General features: G+C 38.2%; 2 protein-coding genes across 10 annotated transcripts in view; both read left to right on the forward strand.

The window, feature by feature from the left end:
• Nucleotides 1-109: 109 nt before the first annotated feature.
• Nucleotides 110-13550, forward strand: rnf122 (ring finger protein 122). 4 transcript variants are annotated; one of them, XM_043248010.1, is made up of 7 exons: nt 110-562; nt 6175-6265; nt 8503-8659; nt 10132-10177; nt 10278-10319; nt 11103-11182; nt 12427-13550. In XM_043248010.1, the coding sequence occupies exons 2-7, from the start codon at nt 6220-6222 to the stop codon at nt 12539-12541; spliced, it is 486 nt and encodes a 161-aa protein (XP_043103945.1). In that variant the 5' UTR covers nt 110-562; nt 6175-6219; the 3' UTR covers nt 12542-13550. The 4 variants fall into 4 exon arrangements, with proteins under 4 accessions (XP_043103945.1, XP_043103947.1, XP_043103944.1 ...); XM_043248009.1 differs by having other exon boundaries at nt 127-562; nt 11100-11182; XM_043248012.1 differs by lacking the exon at nt 10278-10319 and having other exon boundaries at nt 117-562; nt 11100-11182.
• A 2407-nt stretch (nt 13551-15957) lies between these two features.
• The window catches only part of vps13a (vacuolar protein sorting 13 homolog A), a 40513-nt gene continuing 38614 nt past the window's right edge, over nt 15958-17856 (forward strand). For 3 of the 6 annotated variants that reach the window (XM_043246082.1, XM_043246083.1, XM_043246086.1), the window contains exons 1-4: nt 15958-16227; nt 17164-17207; nt 17311-17353; nt 17444-17539. In XM_043246082.1, coding sequence (XP_043102017.1) covers nt 16128-16227; nt 17164-17207; nt 17311-17353; nt 17444-17539 — 283 coding nt within the window. In that variant the 5' untranslated portion in view covers nt 15958-16127. The remainder of the gene's footprint in view (nt 16228-17163; nt 17208-17310; nt 17354-17443; nt 17540-17856) is intronic. The other 3 variants (XM_043246084.1, XM_043246085.1, XM_043246087.1) reach the window with 1 other exon arrangement.

The following is a 17856-nucleotide window of genomic DNA, read 5'->3' on the forward strand; positions in this document are numbered from 1 at the left end:
CGAAGGTGGGTTGACTGATGCCAAAAATCCAGCGTAAAAGTCACGAATGTTGCACTGAAAAAAATTACCAGCGGTTTGCAATTACAGATGTCGCATGGCATTTAATGTGTCACATGAAGGCACAAAATGAGAGCCAGAGGACTGTCTTGTTTACGTCTTCACGCGTGAGTCACGGATGACAGTGGAGAGGCGCTCCGGAGAAGATTGGCTCGGTTCTGCGCCCATCACTCCCGGCTGGGAGGGACTTTCATCCGCTCTTGTTTAGTTCTCAATGGATGCCAGCGACATCGGCCGCGGCGCGCGATCAGACGGGAAGCGACGCGCGCGGTTTGCTCTCCGGACGTAAACGCGAGGCTGAAAGCGAGCCGGATGTGCTGCCCGAGCGCGAGATCGCTACGAAGACGCGCGGGGACTGCGTTTAGATGAATCCAGATGTGCTGCATGGCCTGAGCGAGCGACAGACAGACGGAGGGCATTGTCTCTCTGTTTATAAACACACGTCCCTTCGTAGAAGAGAAGGAGCGCGCGGGCGGATTGATGCACCCTTTCCAGTGGTGCAACGGTAAGAGATTGGATTTTATTTACTGGCTGCCACTATCGTGAAACGCCAGAAGAAGGTAAAAGCGTGCTGGGTCGATATTAACAAACAACGACAATGAGATGTTGCTATGTGGGTCAGAGACAATGAACTGACGGAAAAGGGAAACGGTTTAAAAATGTTGGGTAAAACAGGTGTTGTAAAAAAAAAAATGCATTGTTTGTATCCACGCCGGGTTGAGACATTAAAAAAAAACACAATTCAAAGAAGTTTTAATGATCGACTAGATGTCATGTGGCGTAACCTTCAAACACTAGTCTAGCGTGCAGAGACACATTTTCAAATATGTTTTCTAGGCGTTTAGTTTTCACAACTATCTTACGTATTGAGTTATGCATATCTAACAATAATACGTTTTCTTGCAGTTACTTTATTTTACTTAAAAAAGTAAAAAAAGTCGAATATATATATATATATATATATATATATATATATAATTTTTTTATTATTTATTTATTTATTAATTTTTTTTCTTTCTTTTTTTTTTTTTTTTTTTTTTTTTTTTACGCAAACTTAATGACATTTGCACTGATCGGATCTGTTTTATGGTTTTATTGTCATGTAATAAAATGGCTTCCGTCATGTTAGTTACTCCACACTGACTTTGATTTGACAGACAAAAATTAATTTAAATAAGATAGTTCATATGTGTTTCACGTGTTATTATAAGTACATAAATGATGGCATCAAACCACACACACACACACACACATATATATATATATATATATATATATATATTTTTTTTTTTTTTTTTTTTTTTTTTTTATGAATCTTTAAATCTTTGAACAGATGTATTTAAGCATTTTTTAACCTAGAAGATACAGGCAGAAGTGTCATATTATTGACCCATATGCAGTATCTGTTTTAATATAATGCAAAGTTTTATTAGGCCTTGATTGACTGCCAACTTTTAATGGTTTTTGACAAATATTATATCAATTGTTAGATTATTAATATTTTCCCCATACAGGAAAGCTGCGACATTCGTGATTATGCTTTCAGCTCTGATCCAGATCTAACTCTCATTCCATCCAGATCTCTGTGATTCATTGAGAGCTGTTAAAAGATTTCGATCACACCCTTGTTTCATATTTATAGGTCATTCCATATCTGTCTTGAAAGCGCTTCGCAGATGAGAGCCCTCTACAATCCCGTGGGCTTGTTAATATTTCATGTAAAACTCAATCAAAAAGCTCTGAAAGAGCTGAAATGCACATTTTGGGTCTGCTTTATGTAAAAAAGCAGCCATTTTATTATTATACAGTCAGACGTGACCAATACAGTCCTTTTGTGCACCGAAGAAAGAAAGAAGGTAAATGATGACAGAAATATAATTATAAGTGAGTAATTCTTTTAATGGCGCACGAAGGTAAAAATATGCCCTTACTTGATAACGCTTATCAATAATGTTAAGGTATTTAGAGTAATTAAAAATGCGTCTTTCCTGCATTGTTTTGCTATCGGACGGGGAACGGCAAGCGCTCGTCTTTTTCACACCGGCGTTGTCGTCGTAATATAGGTCAGCAGGTTTGCGAGGAGCTCTTCTGGCAAACGCGTGCTTTGTTTAAGGGTCTGCTTTGCCAACAGAGAAAGCACAGATTAGTTTAAAAAGCAAGTAGGGGTGACTCAACCCTGTTTATCGGTGAGAGACTCCTCACCCCGAGGATGCTCCTGCGGGACGGCCTCCGCAAATGGCTTTCTGTTACTGAAGCAAATGTGTCTGCTAAATGGCAAGCAACTCTAGTGACCTAGTTTGTGCATTTATACGCCTTCTTATGCATGTCTCTTCCAAACACCCCCTCATCTCACCTCCTGCTTGATTTTTTATTTATGTTGTATTGCGAATGGTAAAACCCCTTGTGAAAAAGAAGTATGCTTAATTGTATCGAATGTGCACTTGCAGTATACTTCAAAGCTTAGTGTATATATATATGGCATATTGTATGAATAAATGGGCCTCTTAAAAGCACTTAAAGAGAATATACTGTCAAGACCAGCAGGCTACATTTTAAAGCCCTGTGTTTTAATAATAATTTGTCATAATTTAAAGAAGTTATCTTGATGTACTGAATTATAATTTCGTCTGTTGTGTGTTATTTAATATATTTGGTTGATATGTTTTAAATTCTCTAAATCGTAGCATCCTTATTACAAATGTGCAATTACGAATATATTTAAATATATCACATAAAGTGCTAACGTTCAACAGCGCCATATTTCAGAGACTAATTATTAAATTACAAGTAAGGATGTCTGCATTTAGTGAAGATTGCATTTGATATAAAATGACACTATAAAACGTTTTCATTTAATTGCAAAAAACTGAAAGCATTACATTCGATTTTCACTTAATTCGCTATGAAATATATTCTTTCTCTTGTTAAAAGTATGCTGAATTATAATGCTTAATGAATGTGTTAAATGCTTAACTAGTAATTATACATTATATTATATTGTCAAATAGTTAACAAAACATTTTGCTAAATATAAAAACAAAGCAATCGATGTAAAGTCTGTGTGGGGGAAAAAAGCAGTAGATATGTTATTATTTATTTATCAATACTTTTTCGTTATGCTTATTTAATCTGATAAACATACAGATTAGATAAACATAGGGGAAAGAGCTCATGGATAAATAATTGGGATCATCTGGCAGCATTTGGTAATATTTACACATTAAAGAGAAGAATTGGTACGGAAAGAAGCCTCCTGTTTTAAAACAGTTGTCAATAATATATTCAAAAGGCTTCATCGAGGTTCTTGAGGCCATTATGAGTTGTTTTGTCAGCAGGGAGTGAGAGAATGAAGTGAAGAGACCGAGACTACAGCAGCGCTCTATTGATTTCCCTCCGAAGCACGACTCTACTTGAGGCAGACGAGTCTCACTTTCAGCAGAAATGATGTTAAATGAAAATGTTATTGATTTCTGTTGGTCCAGGTAACTTGCGAAGAGCTGACAGAGACAGCAGAAATGAATGTTTATCGGATTTTATTTGTTGAATCTCGTGCAAGAATGCCATCCAAATATGTTTCTGCAATCATAGTCGCAGGAAGAATATATAGCTACTGTAATGTGGGTTTACCCTAGCTTTTACACCAGTGTCTTGGAGAGATGTATTTGTGTTTGGATTATAAAAATGTACAGAAATATCTCAACATGAGATGTTTCTTGAGCGGCAAATCAGCATTACGGAATGATTTCTTGGCGCTCAAATTATGCTCAAAATTCAGCTTTAACATCAGGAATAAATTACATTTAAAATGTATGAAAATAGAAATTAGTTATATTCAATTGTAATAATATTTCACAGTATAATTTTTACTGCATTTTATAAATCAATTAATTGCAGCCTTGATGAGCAAAATAAAGTTAAAACATTATTAAAAAAACTAATTAAAAACATTATTTAAAAAAAGTGCAATTAATGAGGATTTCTAAAGTTGCACATGCATAAAATTATTAATTTCAACATGTTATAATTTTCTAATAATAATAATATATTTTGCAATATCCTTGGAATTGTGTATTTAGGTCAGAAAAATATATATATTTGCTGTATTTTAATATGAAAATGTTTCAGCACAACTGGTTTAAATATGCAAAGACAAGGACAAAAATCATGCAATTTAGCAATGTCAATAAATGTTTAATGTGACTCTTGTATTACACACTAAACAGGTTCAATAACTTGGATTGTGCTGTGAATTATATAGAAAATAACAAAATGATTTCCTGAGTACTGTTTATGATAATAACAAGCATCGGACTAGCTTTTAAAACATTGTGTTTAAGATATTTTCTTTGTAATCCGATGAAAAGTCCTCCATTACATGACTGTTTTGTTCAAGCAGCCAACAAATGCCCATGAGCATAATGAAGGTCCACACTTCACCTCAGGCATCTATTCTTTAATAGCACAGCGGTTTAGGCCCTTCTGCGCCTGAACAATGTGAACACAGCGAGCGGGGAAGTTATACAGGCACTCGTCCAATCACAGATCACAGATGTGTTACTAAAGAATTCAATCTCCTGCTGTGCGTCTGGACTGAAGAGCCAGTCTGTGTATGTTGTGTGTAATGGTGTGGCAATGCTCGGTGGGCTCAGAATCAGTGCATATTCAGAGTTGCTGAGGAAAATTAGACTCAATCAGCATTCTAATTGCACTTTAGGTGTAGCGGCGACCCACGGGACCTGTTGATAAGTTGGAGAGCTTTCAGTCATTCATCAGCTCCGATATCTGTTTTCCTTGCTTTCTTTTAAAGTCACTTTCGTAATGCCATGCCAGCAGAGGGATGCCTCACCAGAGTACTGACTCTGCTCTACTTTCTCTGGACATGCTTCCTGTCTGTCCACTATTTAACCAGAGACCATCCACATTCTTAATGTACAGTATTGCCAGGGTTATTCTCCTGATTATTCAGTTTGATTTCTGTGTTTGATTCTGCCTGTTTACCTGACCACCGATTGTTCGGATTGTCCCCCTGACTCTTGATTGGACTGATGTTTGAATTGCTTGTCTCATCACTTTTGTCTTTCGGATTCCCCTTGAATACTGACCGCCCGGTTTTGACTCACTGCCTGATTTTTCTGTTCTTGTTGACCTCCTTTAATAAACGTCCACATATGGACTTACCTCAGAATCCTTGTTATCGAGTACTTCAATACAACTCACCAAACTGCAATCAGTCAATGAACACCTGACCCACTACATCCGAGCCTATTCACCACCCACGGCGAAGACGGTAAGCTTTGCTCTTCCTGATAAGTTCGATGTCACAGATGAGCATTGTAACGGCGTCATTCGTCAACTGTATCTCGATTATCAAGAAAAAGTGCGTTTTCTGATGACGTTGTTGACGGGCAGAGCGATCGATTGGGCGGCTGCAGTTTGGGACTCTTGTTCTTGTTTGAAATATTCTGTGGATTACTTTCTCCAGCGGGTCTGGGAAGTGTTTGAATACCTTGCATGGGGCAGAGACATTGTGACACAGACTATAAATAACTCTCAAGGTAACCGTACTGCCGCTGATTATGCTGTTGAGTAGAACACTTGCTGCACAGAGTGGGTGGAATGATGTTTTCCTGAAAGCCATGTTTCAGCGCAGTCTCACCACTGAACTACAGACAGAGGTGGCTTGTAAAGGAGAGGATTTTTTCGTTTTCCTAATTTGTTGCACTGGCTATTAAGATCTTAACCTCATGAGACAAGCCCCTCAACACAAGAACAAATGAGGAAATCAAGGCAGCACCAAAATTCTGATAACCATTGAAACTCATGATGAACACATGCAGTTAAATATTTCCCAACTCTTTGACAAGGAAAGAGAAAGACGCAAACAGCTGTGCTTTTACTGCGGTAATTATAGTTCTAGATGTCCCCACAACTCTCAAGCCACATCCTGGGTAAATCTAAATCATTTCTATTTACTCAGCAACCAATCTTTCATTTTGTTAATAACTGGTCCAATGCGTCTTGAATCTCATCAGTCATCACATTGTCACCAAGTATCAAATACTCACTCAACCATGTACCCCATCTGTCAAGATAAAATACATTTTCTATCCTTTCTAGACACGAAAGTCAAGCTTTGAATGAGTACGTTGGTGTTCTGGTTTTATGCGACCCTTGGCATCACCCGCTGCGGCAGGATTCTTCTTCGTGGGTAAGACTGTGCCCATGCATTAATTTCAAAAGACTCAACAATGTGACTGTGAAATTTTGCTATCCACTTCTCCTTGTTCCATCAGCATTAGAACAACTACGTGAACAACCATTTACACCAAACTCGACTGACAAAGTGCCTTCAACCTCATCTGAATCAAGGAGGCTGGCAAATGGAAGACTGCTTTTCTCACTACTAGGGTGCACTATGAATATCGGGTGATGCTGTATGGGCTTCATCAACAAGATTTTCAAAGAGCTCATCAAACAAATATGTGATTGCTTACATTGATGATATCCTTGTCTTCTCCGAGTCAGAAGCTGATCATATTGATCATGTCAAGAGAGTCCTCTCCTGTTTACTCGATAACCAACCACTAAGACAAAAGTGCAAGCAGTCACTGAATGGCCCCAACCTACTTCTGGAAACTTTGCGAACTTCTATAGACGGTTCATCCGTAACTACAGCATGGTCACATCTTCATTAACCTCCCTCTTAAAAGGTAAACCAGCCAAGCTAATGGACCGAAGATGCCCACAAAGCTTTTCTTGCACTGAAAGAAAAATTTATGTCTGCTCCCATTCTGAAACATCCTGACCCCAACATGTCTTTCATGGCATGGAAAAAACCTGGAAAATTATACCCCCAGGAAGTTAACTTCTGCTGAATACAACTATGATGTAGGAAACAAGGTCATTCTTGCTCCAGCCTCTTTCGTACATCATGGAGGAACTACAATGAGAGCAACAAAATGATCCACCCCCTCAATGCCCACCTAATAAACAATACGTACCAATATGCCTATGACCATGTATCATGCAATGGGTCCATACATCTCTCAATGCAGGTAACCCTGGTATATCTCATACTTTCTGTCTACTACAAAACTCATTCTGGTGGACAGCCATTTCTAAGGAGGTAACAGCTTATGTCAAGTCCGGTCAATCTGTGCCATTGTCTAAAACACCTAAAGAATCCAACCACTACTCATTCCCCAGATCTTTTCATTGACTTTGTCACCGACCTTCCCCCCTTTACTACAATTCTGGTCATCATAGACCGTTCCAGTGTAAGACCTACCTACTGCCATGGAAACTGCCCAAGCCTTGTTCAAGCGTGCATTCAAGTTATAAATGTCACCAGAGTATATTGTCAGTGATCGTGGGTAATAGTTCACATCTTAAGTCTAGCGTTCTCCAAATAGCTTGACCATAATGTAAACCTCACATCAGGATATCATTCCCAAGCTAACAGCTAGGTCGAATGGAGATTTGGCCGCTACCTACAGACCTATTACTAACAACACAGTTAGTCTTAGTTTCTGCCAGAATATGCCCAGAAATCTCTCACTCACACTTCACAGGCCGGACCCCCTTCCAGTCCGTCCTGGGGTTCAAACCCCCATGTTTCCATGGTGTGGTGAGCCTTCTTCAGTCCCTTCTGTAGACAACTGAATTCTATGTAGCGAGAGGGTGTGGGACAGTGCTCATGTTCGTCTCCAGCGGGCATGAGAACACAAGATTTCCAGGCCAACAGACAACATCGGTCACACCCCTCCTACCAACCAGGACAACAGGACAACATCAGCTCCAGTATCTGGTTGACTGGGAGGTCTGTGGGCCTAAGGAGAGGCCATTTCTCAGATTGAGAAAAGGTTCAAATTCGGATGGTTATAGAGATGTAGTAAAAGCATGCTAATATCAGTGGTTCGGGCTGCTGCTGGGGATGTAATGGTGTGGAAACATTTCTTGGCGCACTTAAAACAAGAAAGCCCTGCTCAGATTTAAATAGTAACTTTATGGGAAAGTTGCATCCCATAAAAAGTAGCCAAGTAATGTAATGAGATCATTTTAAAGGGGGTAATGCAATATTGTAATCCACTATTAAATAAATTTTCCGCAGCACTGCAAATGGCTTTGGAAACACTTTGGGAATTTCGATAAATATATATATGTGTGTGTGTGTGTGTGTACTTTATAATTTTTTTTACATTTTCAAAAATCATGTTTTTTTTATTAGGTCACCATGTTATTATTGTGTTAGTTATTTTATTACCTAATCAAAATAACCCAGCTGCATTTTAATTTAGATTAATTTCCTCTTACATGTTTCCTGTTTGTACGCAGTGAATGGTGTTAGATTAGTCATCAGATGAGAGCAGAGCTATATGTGCTGTAATACAGATCTGTAACTGATTAGTTGTGATTGAATGATGTTGAGTGCGTCTCTGCCTGTAGGGTGCTTCTGCGGTTTGGGACTCATCTACTCCAATAAGACCTGCACTATGCCATCCGTCACCTTCCAGGACCTTCCTCTCAATATCTATATGGTGATCTTCGGCACAGGCATCTTCGTCTTCGTTCTCAGCCTCATATTCTGCTGCTATTTTATAAGGTGAGTCTAATCTGAGTGTGCTGAGAGATCATTGATTATCTGTAGAGCAACAGCGAGACGGACGCTGGTGAAAGTCAACAGGAAATTACAGAGTTATGATGATGATGATGATGATGATGATGAGACACACACAGACGTCAGCCGTCAACACTCCACCTCAAATATACCTCCCTTTTCTTTTCTTTTCTTTTCTTTTCTTTTCTTTTCTTTTCTTTTCTTTTCTTTTCTTTTCTTTTCATTTCCTGTCCAATTCCAATTGTGCTTCTTTTCTTTCCTTATCTATCCTACCTTTGTCTTTTCTTTCCTTTTTTCTTTTTTAATGCTTTCCTTTCTTTCTTTATCCATTTCTTCTTCATTATGTATGCTACTTTTTATTTTCCTTTCTTTTCTCTTTTATACCTATTTTTCTCTTCTTTTCTCTGTCTGTCCAACCTTTTTCTTTTGTATTATTTGTCCTACCTTTCCTCTTTTGATTTCTTTTTTTCCACCTATTTCTCTTTTCTTTTTACTTTACTTACCTCATCTACTTTCACTTTCTTTCTTTCTTTCTTTCTTTCTTTCTTTCTTTCTTTCTTTCTTTCTTTCTTTCTTTCTTTCTTTCTTTCTTTCTTTCTTTTCTTCCTTGTCTATTTCATCTTTTCTAATCTATTCAACCTTCTTTTTTCTTCTCTTTTTCTCTTTATTCTTGTCTGTTTTTTTATTATCTGTCTTTTGTTGTAAACAATTGCAAAAAGAAGTACATAGTAGTGCTATGAAATGATAAATCAGGATTAATCGCATCTAAAATAAAACGTTTGGTTTACATAATATATGTATCTGTTCTGTGTATATTAATAAATACACACGGTATATATTTAGCAAATATTTACTATTTATACTCCAATAATTTATATTAGAAATATTTACATGCATTTGTTTATTTAAATATAACAAAATATACACAGTAGACACTGAAATATTTATTTTGGATGTGATTAATGGCCATTAATCGTTTAACAGCACTAGTGTATAAATTGCAAAGCACAGATGGAAGACTTCTATATAGATCTCTATTGGCTCTTGACAGCATGTAAATCATGTCAAATGCAAATGAACGCTCTTGAAGAGCGGTGTGTGAAGTGTTGTGTCGTGAGCAGCAGTAAAATTCGACTCAATCCCAGCTCTGAAAATGACTCACGTCTGCCTGTATCACCGTGATTCATTTTCTTGTGTCCATGTGACAGATTCAGCCGCACTCAGTCTGACTTGATCACGAATCCCTCTCTTAACGTAGAGAGAGACCGCTGCTCACATCAGTCCATTACGGTCAAAGCCAAAAGTCTTACTATAATACATCATTCCAGGAAATGTTAAAAAAGTGGACAATTATCACTATTCGTGTTAATTTACGTTACAGAATTATATTAACTTCTGTGCGTTCCTCTCCACTTTTCAGTAACTGTGTGCTTTATATTTTCTTTTGTCATCAATAGTAAACTGAGACACCAGGCCCAGAGTGAACGTTTTGGATACAGAGAGGTAAGAGAGAGTGAGCAGGTGACCGAGGTCTTCTCTTACATTTTTAAAATGTTGTTTTTTCTAAGTAACTGTACTAACCGTTAGCATATGGGCAATGCAGGTCATTTTAAAAGGAGATCCAAAGAAGCTGAATCTTCATGGGGTAAGACACAGCACCGTCTATTTCCCAATGCTAGGGTTTCCATCGTCCTGGAATTGATCAGATGATCTTCTAATATGATGATTTGGTGCTTAAGAAACATTTATTAGTACTTAACAACAATGAAAACAACTGCTTCATATTTATGTGAAAATCGTGATTTGCTTTTCAGAATTGTGAATAGAAAGGAACAAAATTATTTGAATTTGAAATAAAATATATTCGAATAAATAAATTATTTAAAACTGTAACAATATTTGACCGCTCTACATTTTTACTGACATCAGAAACATTAAAAATATAAATTAAAAATAACAACGGTAACACTTCAGATTAGGTAACACTTGTTAACTATTAACTTTGACTTTTCTCTCTATAAATTCTTACTTTGCTGCTTATTAATAGTTAGTAAGGTACACTGTAAAAGAAAATTCAAAACAATGTTACCTCGCTGAGGTTTTAGTTTAGTCAACTTGAAATTTGAAGTTAATTAATGTTAATTTAGGTTATAACCGGAATATTTTAGCTGACTGTTGCATGTTCATAATAGTGCAGTTGTTAAGTTTTATTACGAGATCTAAAGCCTAAAGCATTAAGCCAATATGCTAGTAATACGCATGCTAATAAGCAGCTAATTTATGATTAGAATTAGTTATTAGTGTGCTGTTATATCTTCGAAAAGCTTTGAAGAGTAATTTTATTTCCACCCGTGTCTTTTTTCCCTTTTCCTCCCTGGTATATGTGTCTCCACGCCCCCGTGGTGCGTGTGGCGTCCCTCCACAGCAGACATGTGCCGTGTGCTTGGAGGACTTTAAGGTGAAAGATGAGCTGGGAGTGTTGCCATGCCAACATGCCTTTCACAGGAGGTGAGTAATAAGCTGGAGTCTAACAGCTGGTGCAGCAGCATCCTGCTATTGTTAGCAGCTCTCCGGGCTGATCCTTCATGTTTACATACACCGGTCTTTTTTGTCTTCAACATTCTCTGTTTCCCTGATTAGATAATTCCATCAAAGATGCTCCTTTTTAACTATTTGTAATGCGATGTTTGTGACATATGCTCCCTGGCAAATTTGATTTCCTCAACACGTAGCCATTAATAGAGAAAGATGTGTTTTCCCCCCATAATGAAGTTAAACATGCTGGCGGTGAAGTAAACTACACTCTGTCAGATCCTTTGTGAGATAGAAGCACGCTTTAGTTTAGTACTTTTAAAAATAAAACGTACTATCTGATTTTAAATGCAATAATTTCATAATTTTTTGGTCTTTGAAATAAGGTCACGGCGCACTGCTGAATACACGTCAATCATTTATATTAGTGCTGTCAAACGATTAATCAAAATAATTTGACAGCAACTAATTTAGAGTGATGCAAAATGCACTTTACCTAAAAAAAAACAACCCATCCAGATGAGTTTGCTTCTTCATCGTATCAAATTTGGAGAAATGTAGCATCACAGCACCTGCTGCACTAGTAGATCCTCTGGAAGTGAATGGGTGCCGTCAGAATGAGGGTCCAGCTGATACAAACATCACAGTAATCCACACCATCGCAAAACATCAGTTAATGTCTTGCGAACCAAAAAGATACATGTTCATAAGAAACAAATCCATCTCTGAGACATTTGGATCTTTAAACCAGCTTCCAGCTAAAATAATATTCGTATCGCTTTAATGAAAAAGAGGAGAGAAATGAAAACAGATTAAGCATAGTGAAAACCGTCCAAAACATTTCGAAACAAGCTTTTTTATTAGCGATCATTGACTAATGAATGGATATGTTCCTTACAAACACACTTCACACCGCATGATGGACTGGAGTCGAGTGGTTCACTTGTGGATCAATGGGATCAGCTGTTTGGACTCTGCATCTACATATACGCTAAGTTTCTCGATATCTTTAAAGTCCATCACACACCGGACGAGCGTTGTTTTTAAAATTCAGTTTTCTACGAGCGCATGTCCGCCTAGCAACGATTCAAAACAATGTAAAGACGCTGCGCTGCTCTTCTCGTCCGGTGTGCGACCAGCTTTAAAGTCACGCTTGTGATGTGTAATTTGACTTGATTTCTACACAGAACGTGTGTGTTTGTGTGTGTGTGTGTTTGCAGGTGTGTGGTGAAGTGGCTGGAGGTGCGCTGCGTCTGCCCCATGTGTAACAAACCTCTGGCGGGGTCCTCCGAGCAGCACCAGAGCATAGGCACGCTGCTGGACGAGCTGGTGTAGGGACGAGACCCACATCAGTCTTCAGAAACTCTCCCTGGAGCCTTTTATCACAGAGCTGACTGACTCTCACTGCATTGTGAGACTGAACCTCACAGATGAGGTCAAGAGGCATGTTTTCTCTAAAAAAAAAAAAAAAAACAGTGAGGGAGATTCAGCGAAAGCTAACCGAGCTGTTCAGTCATAATAGCGGTTTGTATGCTAACCCAGAAGGCTAATTCACCTCCGGATCCCTCAGGAATTCATAAGGGGTTTTTAATTTAGCGGGTTTTGATTTCGGAGTAAAACAAGGCCCGTGGGAAACGCTATTTTAAGATTTGAGAATTTCAAATTGGGAAACCCTTGAGTGCTTTACAAGCTCGAGCTGCTGAGAACTACAACTACCACGAGGATGTGCGTTTACACACTTGAAGCAAACAGCCGTCGTAGTCTTTATGTAGTGACAGGAAATTCTCATCTAATATCTGTAATTTGTGTCGTACGACAAAATGTGCCAAAATGAAATGTAAACAGACCACTTAAAACCAACTCAAACTCCTGTTTCAGGACTACAAACTGAATATCTGTATTGTAAATGCTCGACATTAGACCAGCTGAGGAGGAAACAGGATTTACATCATTCCAGCACTGAACACTTCGACCGCAAGTGACAACAGCACAGTACACTGGGCCCAAAGAACTTTATCACTTTATGTGTGTGTGTGTGTGTGTGTGTGTGTGTGTGTGAGAGAGTGTGTGTTTTACAGTCATCAGTAGTAGTGTTGGACGTCTCGTTTTTTCTAGATTATGTGTGCACAAGTCATCGACTGTCTTAAGAGATTTTAAGCAAACACTACCACAGTTCCCGGAGTCCCGGACGCAGAAATGGGCTGCCAGAGAAAACACAAGTGGCTTTCTTTTTGTATTTCAAGTTTTTGTGTTCGTTCACTGTAATCTGGTTGCCGTTGTTACTACCTGCAGTGTTTTAGTCAATGTTTTCGCACCAAAAAAAAAAAAAAAAATTTTGAAAGCATTCTTCTGCGCAGCATGTTTCATTTTCTATTACGTGCAGCTGTCTTTTATATGAGCTAAGTGAAATATTTTTTACACTTCATAATTGTCTGATTAATAGATAGAAGGTGACCTTTTCATGACACCCCAAAAGTGAATGTCTGCTGACAGTTTACTAATCTTCATGACAAGACGTAGAACAGATTCAGAGAACTGTCTCATTAAATCACGTGCTCGACTATAGATCCACAGCAGTGAATGGGTGCCGTCAGAATGGACGCATTCTCTTACTATTTCAACACATATATTGTAAAACAAACACGAAAAAGTAAATTACTGTACGTCTTTGACCTCCAGTATTTTTTTTATCTTGCTTTCTGTTTGACATGCAGGTAATAATACACTCCACTTAAATCAAGATCCTAAGAAAAGTCTGTAAAAATATGGCCCAGTGTGTTAATGAGATAATATAATAATATTATTAATAAATATGACTTAATCAAGAGGAAAGAAAACCAGTCTTGAAAAAATAGTAATGCTAAACCCAATACATGAATAAGAGAAATGTTTGATTTGTCCCGAACCGAGACCTTTTAACTTTGTAAGCATAAAATGTACATTAAAGAAAAAAAACTGAAACAAAAAATGTAATTTGCTGCACATGTACTCTCCCTCAGGCCATCCAAGATGCAGATGAGTTTTTTTGTTTTTTTTTACAGGAACATATTTGGAGAAGTTAAATTATTGCTCACCCTCTGCAGTGAATGGGTGCCGTCAGATCATGCACTGTTTACGAGTGAAAACAGTCTAAAACGAAACAAATACATATCTGATGGGAGAGGACAACAGAGGATGGAGGAAGTGATAATAGATTATGGACTCCTATTTTTGGCCAGAGGTGATGCTTTCATTTAAAACACTTAAGTGATGAATTGGTCAGCAAGTGATCTGATGGTAAATTTCTCCAAATCTGTTCTGACCTCATCTACAACCTGGGAGGCCTTTATTTTCAGTAAATTGCCCTTTTTAGGGCAGCCGATCACGAAAGATTCAAGTGGAATATGAAAATATGAAGGTCATATACACCTGGGATGGCTTGGGGGGTGAGTAAAATATGGGGTAGTTTTTATTTTTGGGCGAGCTATTCTTTTAAACACAGCAAACATATCCACGTCACCCTGGAGAACAAAACCAGTCATAAGCAGAACAGGTATGCATGTTGTACGAGTCTAAACTATTGATTTTTTTATGCTGAAAATCATAGGGATATAGCTCATGTTCCATGAAGATATTTAGTAAATTGCCATAAATATATCAAAACTTCATTTTTATTAGTAAAATGCATGGCTGAGAACTTTATTTGTACAACTTTAAAGGCAATTTTCTCTGTATTTTTTCTATATTTATTTGCGCTCTCAGATTCAAGATTTTCAAGAAGAGCTATTTTAGCCAATTAACAGCAGTAGAGTATATCTATTAGACATCCAGTTTCATACCAATTAAATCTTAAGATCTATTGTTTTATGAGCCCAAACTAACTCAGATAGACATAACATGCCCTTTACGCTACACAAGGCATATATTTTTATTTAAATTAATTAAGCATATTAATTAATTAAACAATTTAACTACATACTATAAAACCAATACTACAAAATCCTTGTTATTGCACAAGGCTGAGTTTTTGGAATTAACTTTTTATGCGTTATAATACTTTAAAAACGTTTAATGTATGCAATAGTACAAACCCATTAAATGACAACACCATTAGAGATAAAAGTATCACACCAACCGTAAAATATTCAGAATATTATTCCCTATAATGCACAAGGCTTCTTTTTTTTACGCCTTTATTGTTTTTATACATTATCTTGAAAATGTTAAATATACTGTTAAAACTTAAATTGATTAAACCGTCTGAGATAAAGATATCAAACCATTATTCCTTGCATGCACAAGTATTTTTTTTTTTTTTTTCTGATTATGCCTTTATTGTTTTTATACAGTATGGGCCTACTGAAACCATATAATTTAAAATAGCCTGCTGTACCTACATAAATTCATTAAACATAAAAAACCCATCAAACCAACTGTAAAAATCTCTAAATAGTATCCTCTAGAATTCACAAGGCTTGTCTCAGATTATGCCTGTATTGTTTTTATATATATTGTTATTATGCCTTTTCAAATACAGTGCCCAAACCACATTTTTGATATATATTTAATACACCGCACCTACTAAAATTCATTAAAGCGTATTTATTCAGCATCCCGATGCCGTATAACCCCCCGTGACTGTTATGGCATATCACATGAGCTTCTCACCGCTTCCTATTCACCTGCTGAAGCTCAACAGGCCGTCACGCGATTGGCCAGCGAGGCGCACGTGATCGACGCAGGCGCGCCGCCGGATGTCGGCAGCAGGGGGCGGTGTCGCGCAGGGAGAGCGGCGAAGCGCGCCGCGTAGTACCTCCCAGTCCTTCCAGTGATGTTTATTTCAGGAAACGGGATAGTCGGTAAATGCAACTACGCTCTCGGGTGGTCCACGAGTCGCCGACGAAGGAAAGCATGCTGACGGCCGCGTGAACGGGACGCGAAGATGGTGTTCGAGTCGGTGGTGGTCGACGTCTTGAACAGGTTTCTCGGGGACTATGTGGTGAACCTCGACAGCTCGCAGCTCAGCCTCGGCATATGGGGAGGTAAACGTGCCAGGTGTCAAGTCCTAAACGCTTCTCGGCTCTCCGGTTTGCTCCGGAAACGTGTTCCCACGGTTGTAACGCACGTTTGCCGACGTTAAACGAGCTCGACCTCGCGCTGGAATCTGAGAGTCACTCTTTGACATTGAGTGCAGGTTTCAACACGCCTTTAAAGCAGCCCTTAACTCTAACCCGTGCTAGAGTTTAGCGGGTTAAAGGGATTCTTGATGAACACTGGCAGCTTTGAGGATGCTGATGAGCTGAAGCGGGTGGTTATTAGTTGCTCTGAATTACCTTGACGGGGATAGTTCAAGTCCACATGTTAACTCTGCGGTCCCATGCGGCTCAGAAATGACCAGCTGCTTCTTTGCAAAGATATTTAAGGGCTCTTATTGCTGTCAAGGTACAAAACTGGGGATTACCAGGAAGGTTTTCACGATGAGATGAGCTTCCTCTTGCTGTATAAGCGCGAAAAGTGATTCACTTTCATTCTGAGACACTGAATGCAACTAATGTTTATATGCAGCAACTGTCTTGAGTTTATAAAACCAGAATATATTCAATTGGACGTTGATTTGAGAGTTTAGGATGGCAATATTTTGCAGCACAATATCGTTTATTTCAGTTTCTCAAAGGAGCATTATATATGTATCTTGAATAATAATAATAATAATAACAGATGAAATATTTGATTTCTACTTTAATCCTACCGTTTCCAAACCTTTGACCGGTAGTGTACGTGTAAACTAGTTCTCATTAATGTCCACTGACTCTTAAACTCATTGGTCAACGACACACAGAAAGAATACAGGGATGTTCGATCTTGATGTGTGCCGTGTGTCTTATTGACTTACTGATAAGCAGCTTTTAATACAAGAGTAAATATTTGAGACAAAGGTAATATTCAGCACTACGTATGTGCCGATGTTTCTTTTGCAGGTGATGCCATATTAAGAAACCTCGAGATAAAAGAAAATGCCTTGGTATGTTTTTATTTTGTTGGTTACGTCCCGTAATGTAATTTCACTGTACAGGAGGCAACAGGTTGCGCTTCCTTAAACTGTGTGGCTTTTATTTCTGTGACAGAGTCAACTGGACATTCCTTTCAAAGTCCGAGCGGGACACATAGGTGAGAGAAGCGCGGATGAATGCTTTGCCGACGTTCCTTAGTGAAACCAGTCTGATCTGGGCTCATACAGAGCGTTTCTGTCTTTGTCAGGTCGTCTGGAGTTGAAGATCCCTTGGAAGAACCTGTACACTCAGTCTGTGGAGGCCACGCTGGATGAAGTTTACCTGCTCATCGTGCCCACAGCAAGTAAGAGCTCACCCGTCATGAAGTCTCTAAAGCTTAGAGAGCCACCACACACTCATACGAAATGTTGAGGCTTTGCTGGGTAAGTTATATATCATATATGTGCACGTATGTATTAAAAAGTATCATTTATCTATATTGCACAAATACTTCTAATGCCAGTTTGACAGATAAACAAATAAAAAAATTTCTCGTGAGAGATTTCTAATTTGGCTGCATATGTATGGATTGAGCTTCAAGGTGCATTGCATGTAGAATTTGGTTAAATGCACAAGTAATATTGTGAAATATTATTACAATTCATAATTGTTTTAATATAT

The sequence above is a fragment of the Puntigrus tetrazona genome, chromosome 8, assembly GCF_018831695.1.
Source record: "Puntigrus tetrazona isolate hp1 chromosome 8, ASM1883169v1, whole genome shotgun sequence".
Classification (NCBI taxonomy): Eukaryota; Metazoa; Chordata; class Actinopteri; order Cypriniformes; family Cyprinidae; genus Puntigrus; species Puntigrus tetrazona.

Coding starts and splice junctions, on each gene's coding strand:
- rnf122 (XM_043248009.1), top strand. CDS start 6,220: ATGCGACCCTTGGCATCACCCGCTGCGGCAGGATTCTTCTTCGTGG. Junction 8,660..10,131: donor TTCTGCTGCTATTTTATAAG/GTGAGTCTAATC, acceptor TGTCATCAATAG/TAAACTGAGACACCAGGCCC. Junction 11,183..12,426: donor CAACATGCCTTTCACAGGAG/GTGAGTAATAAG, acceptor GTGTGTTTGCAG/GTGTGTGGTGAAGTGGCTGG.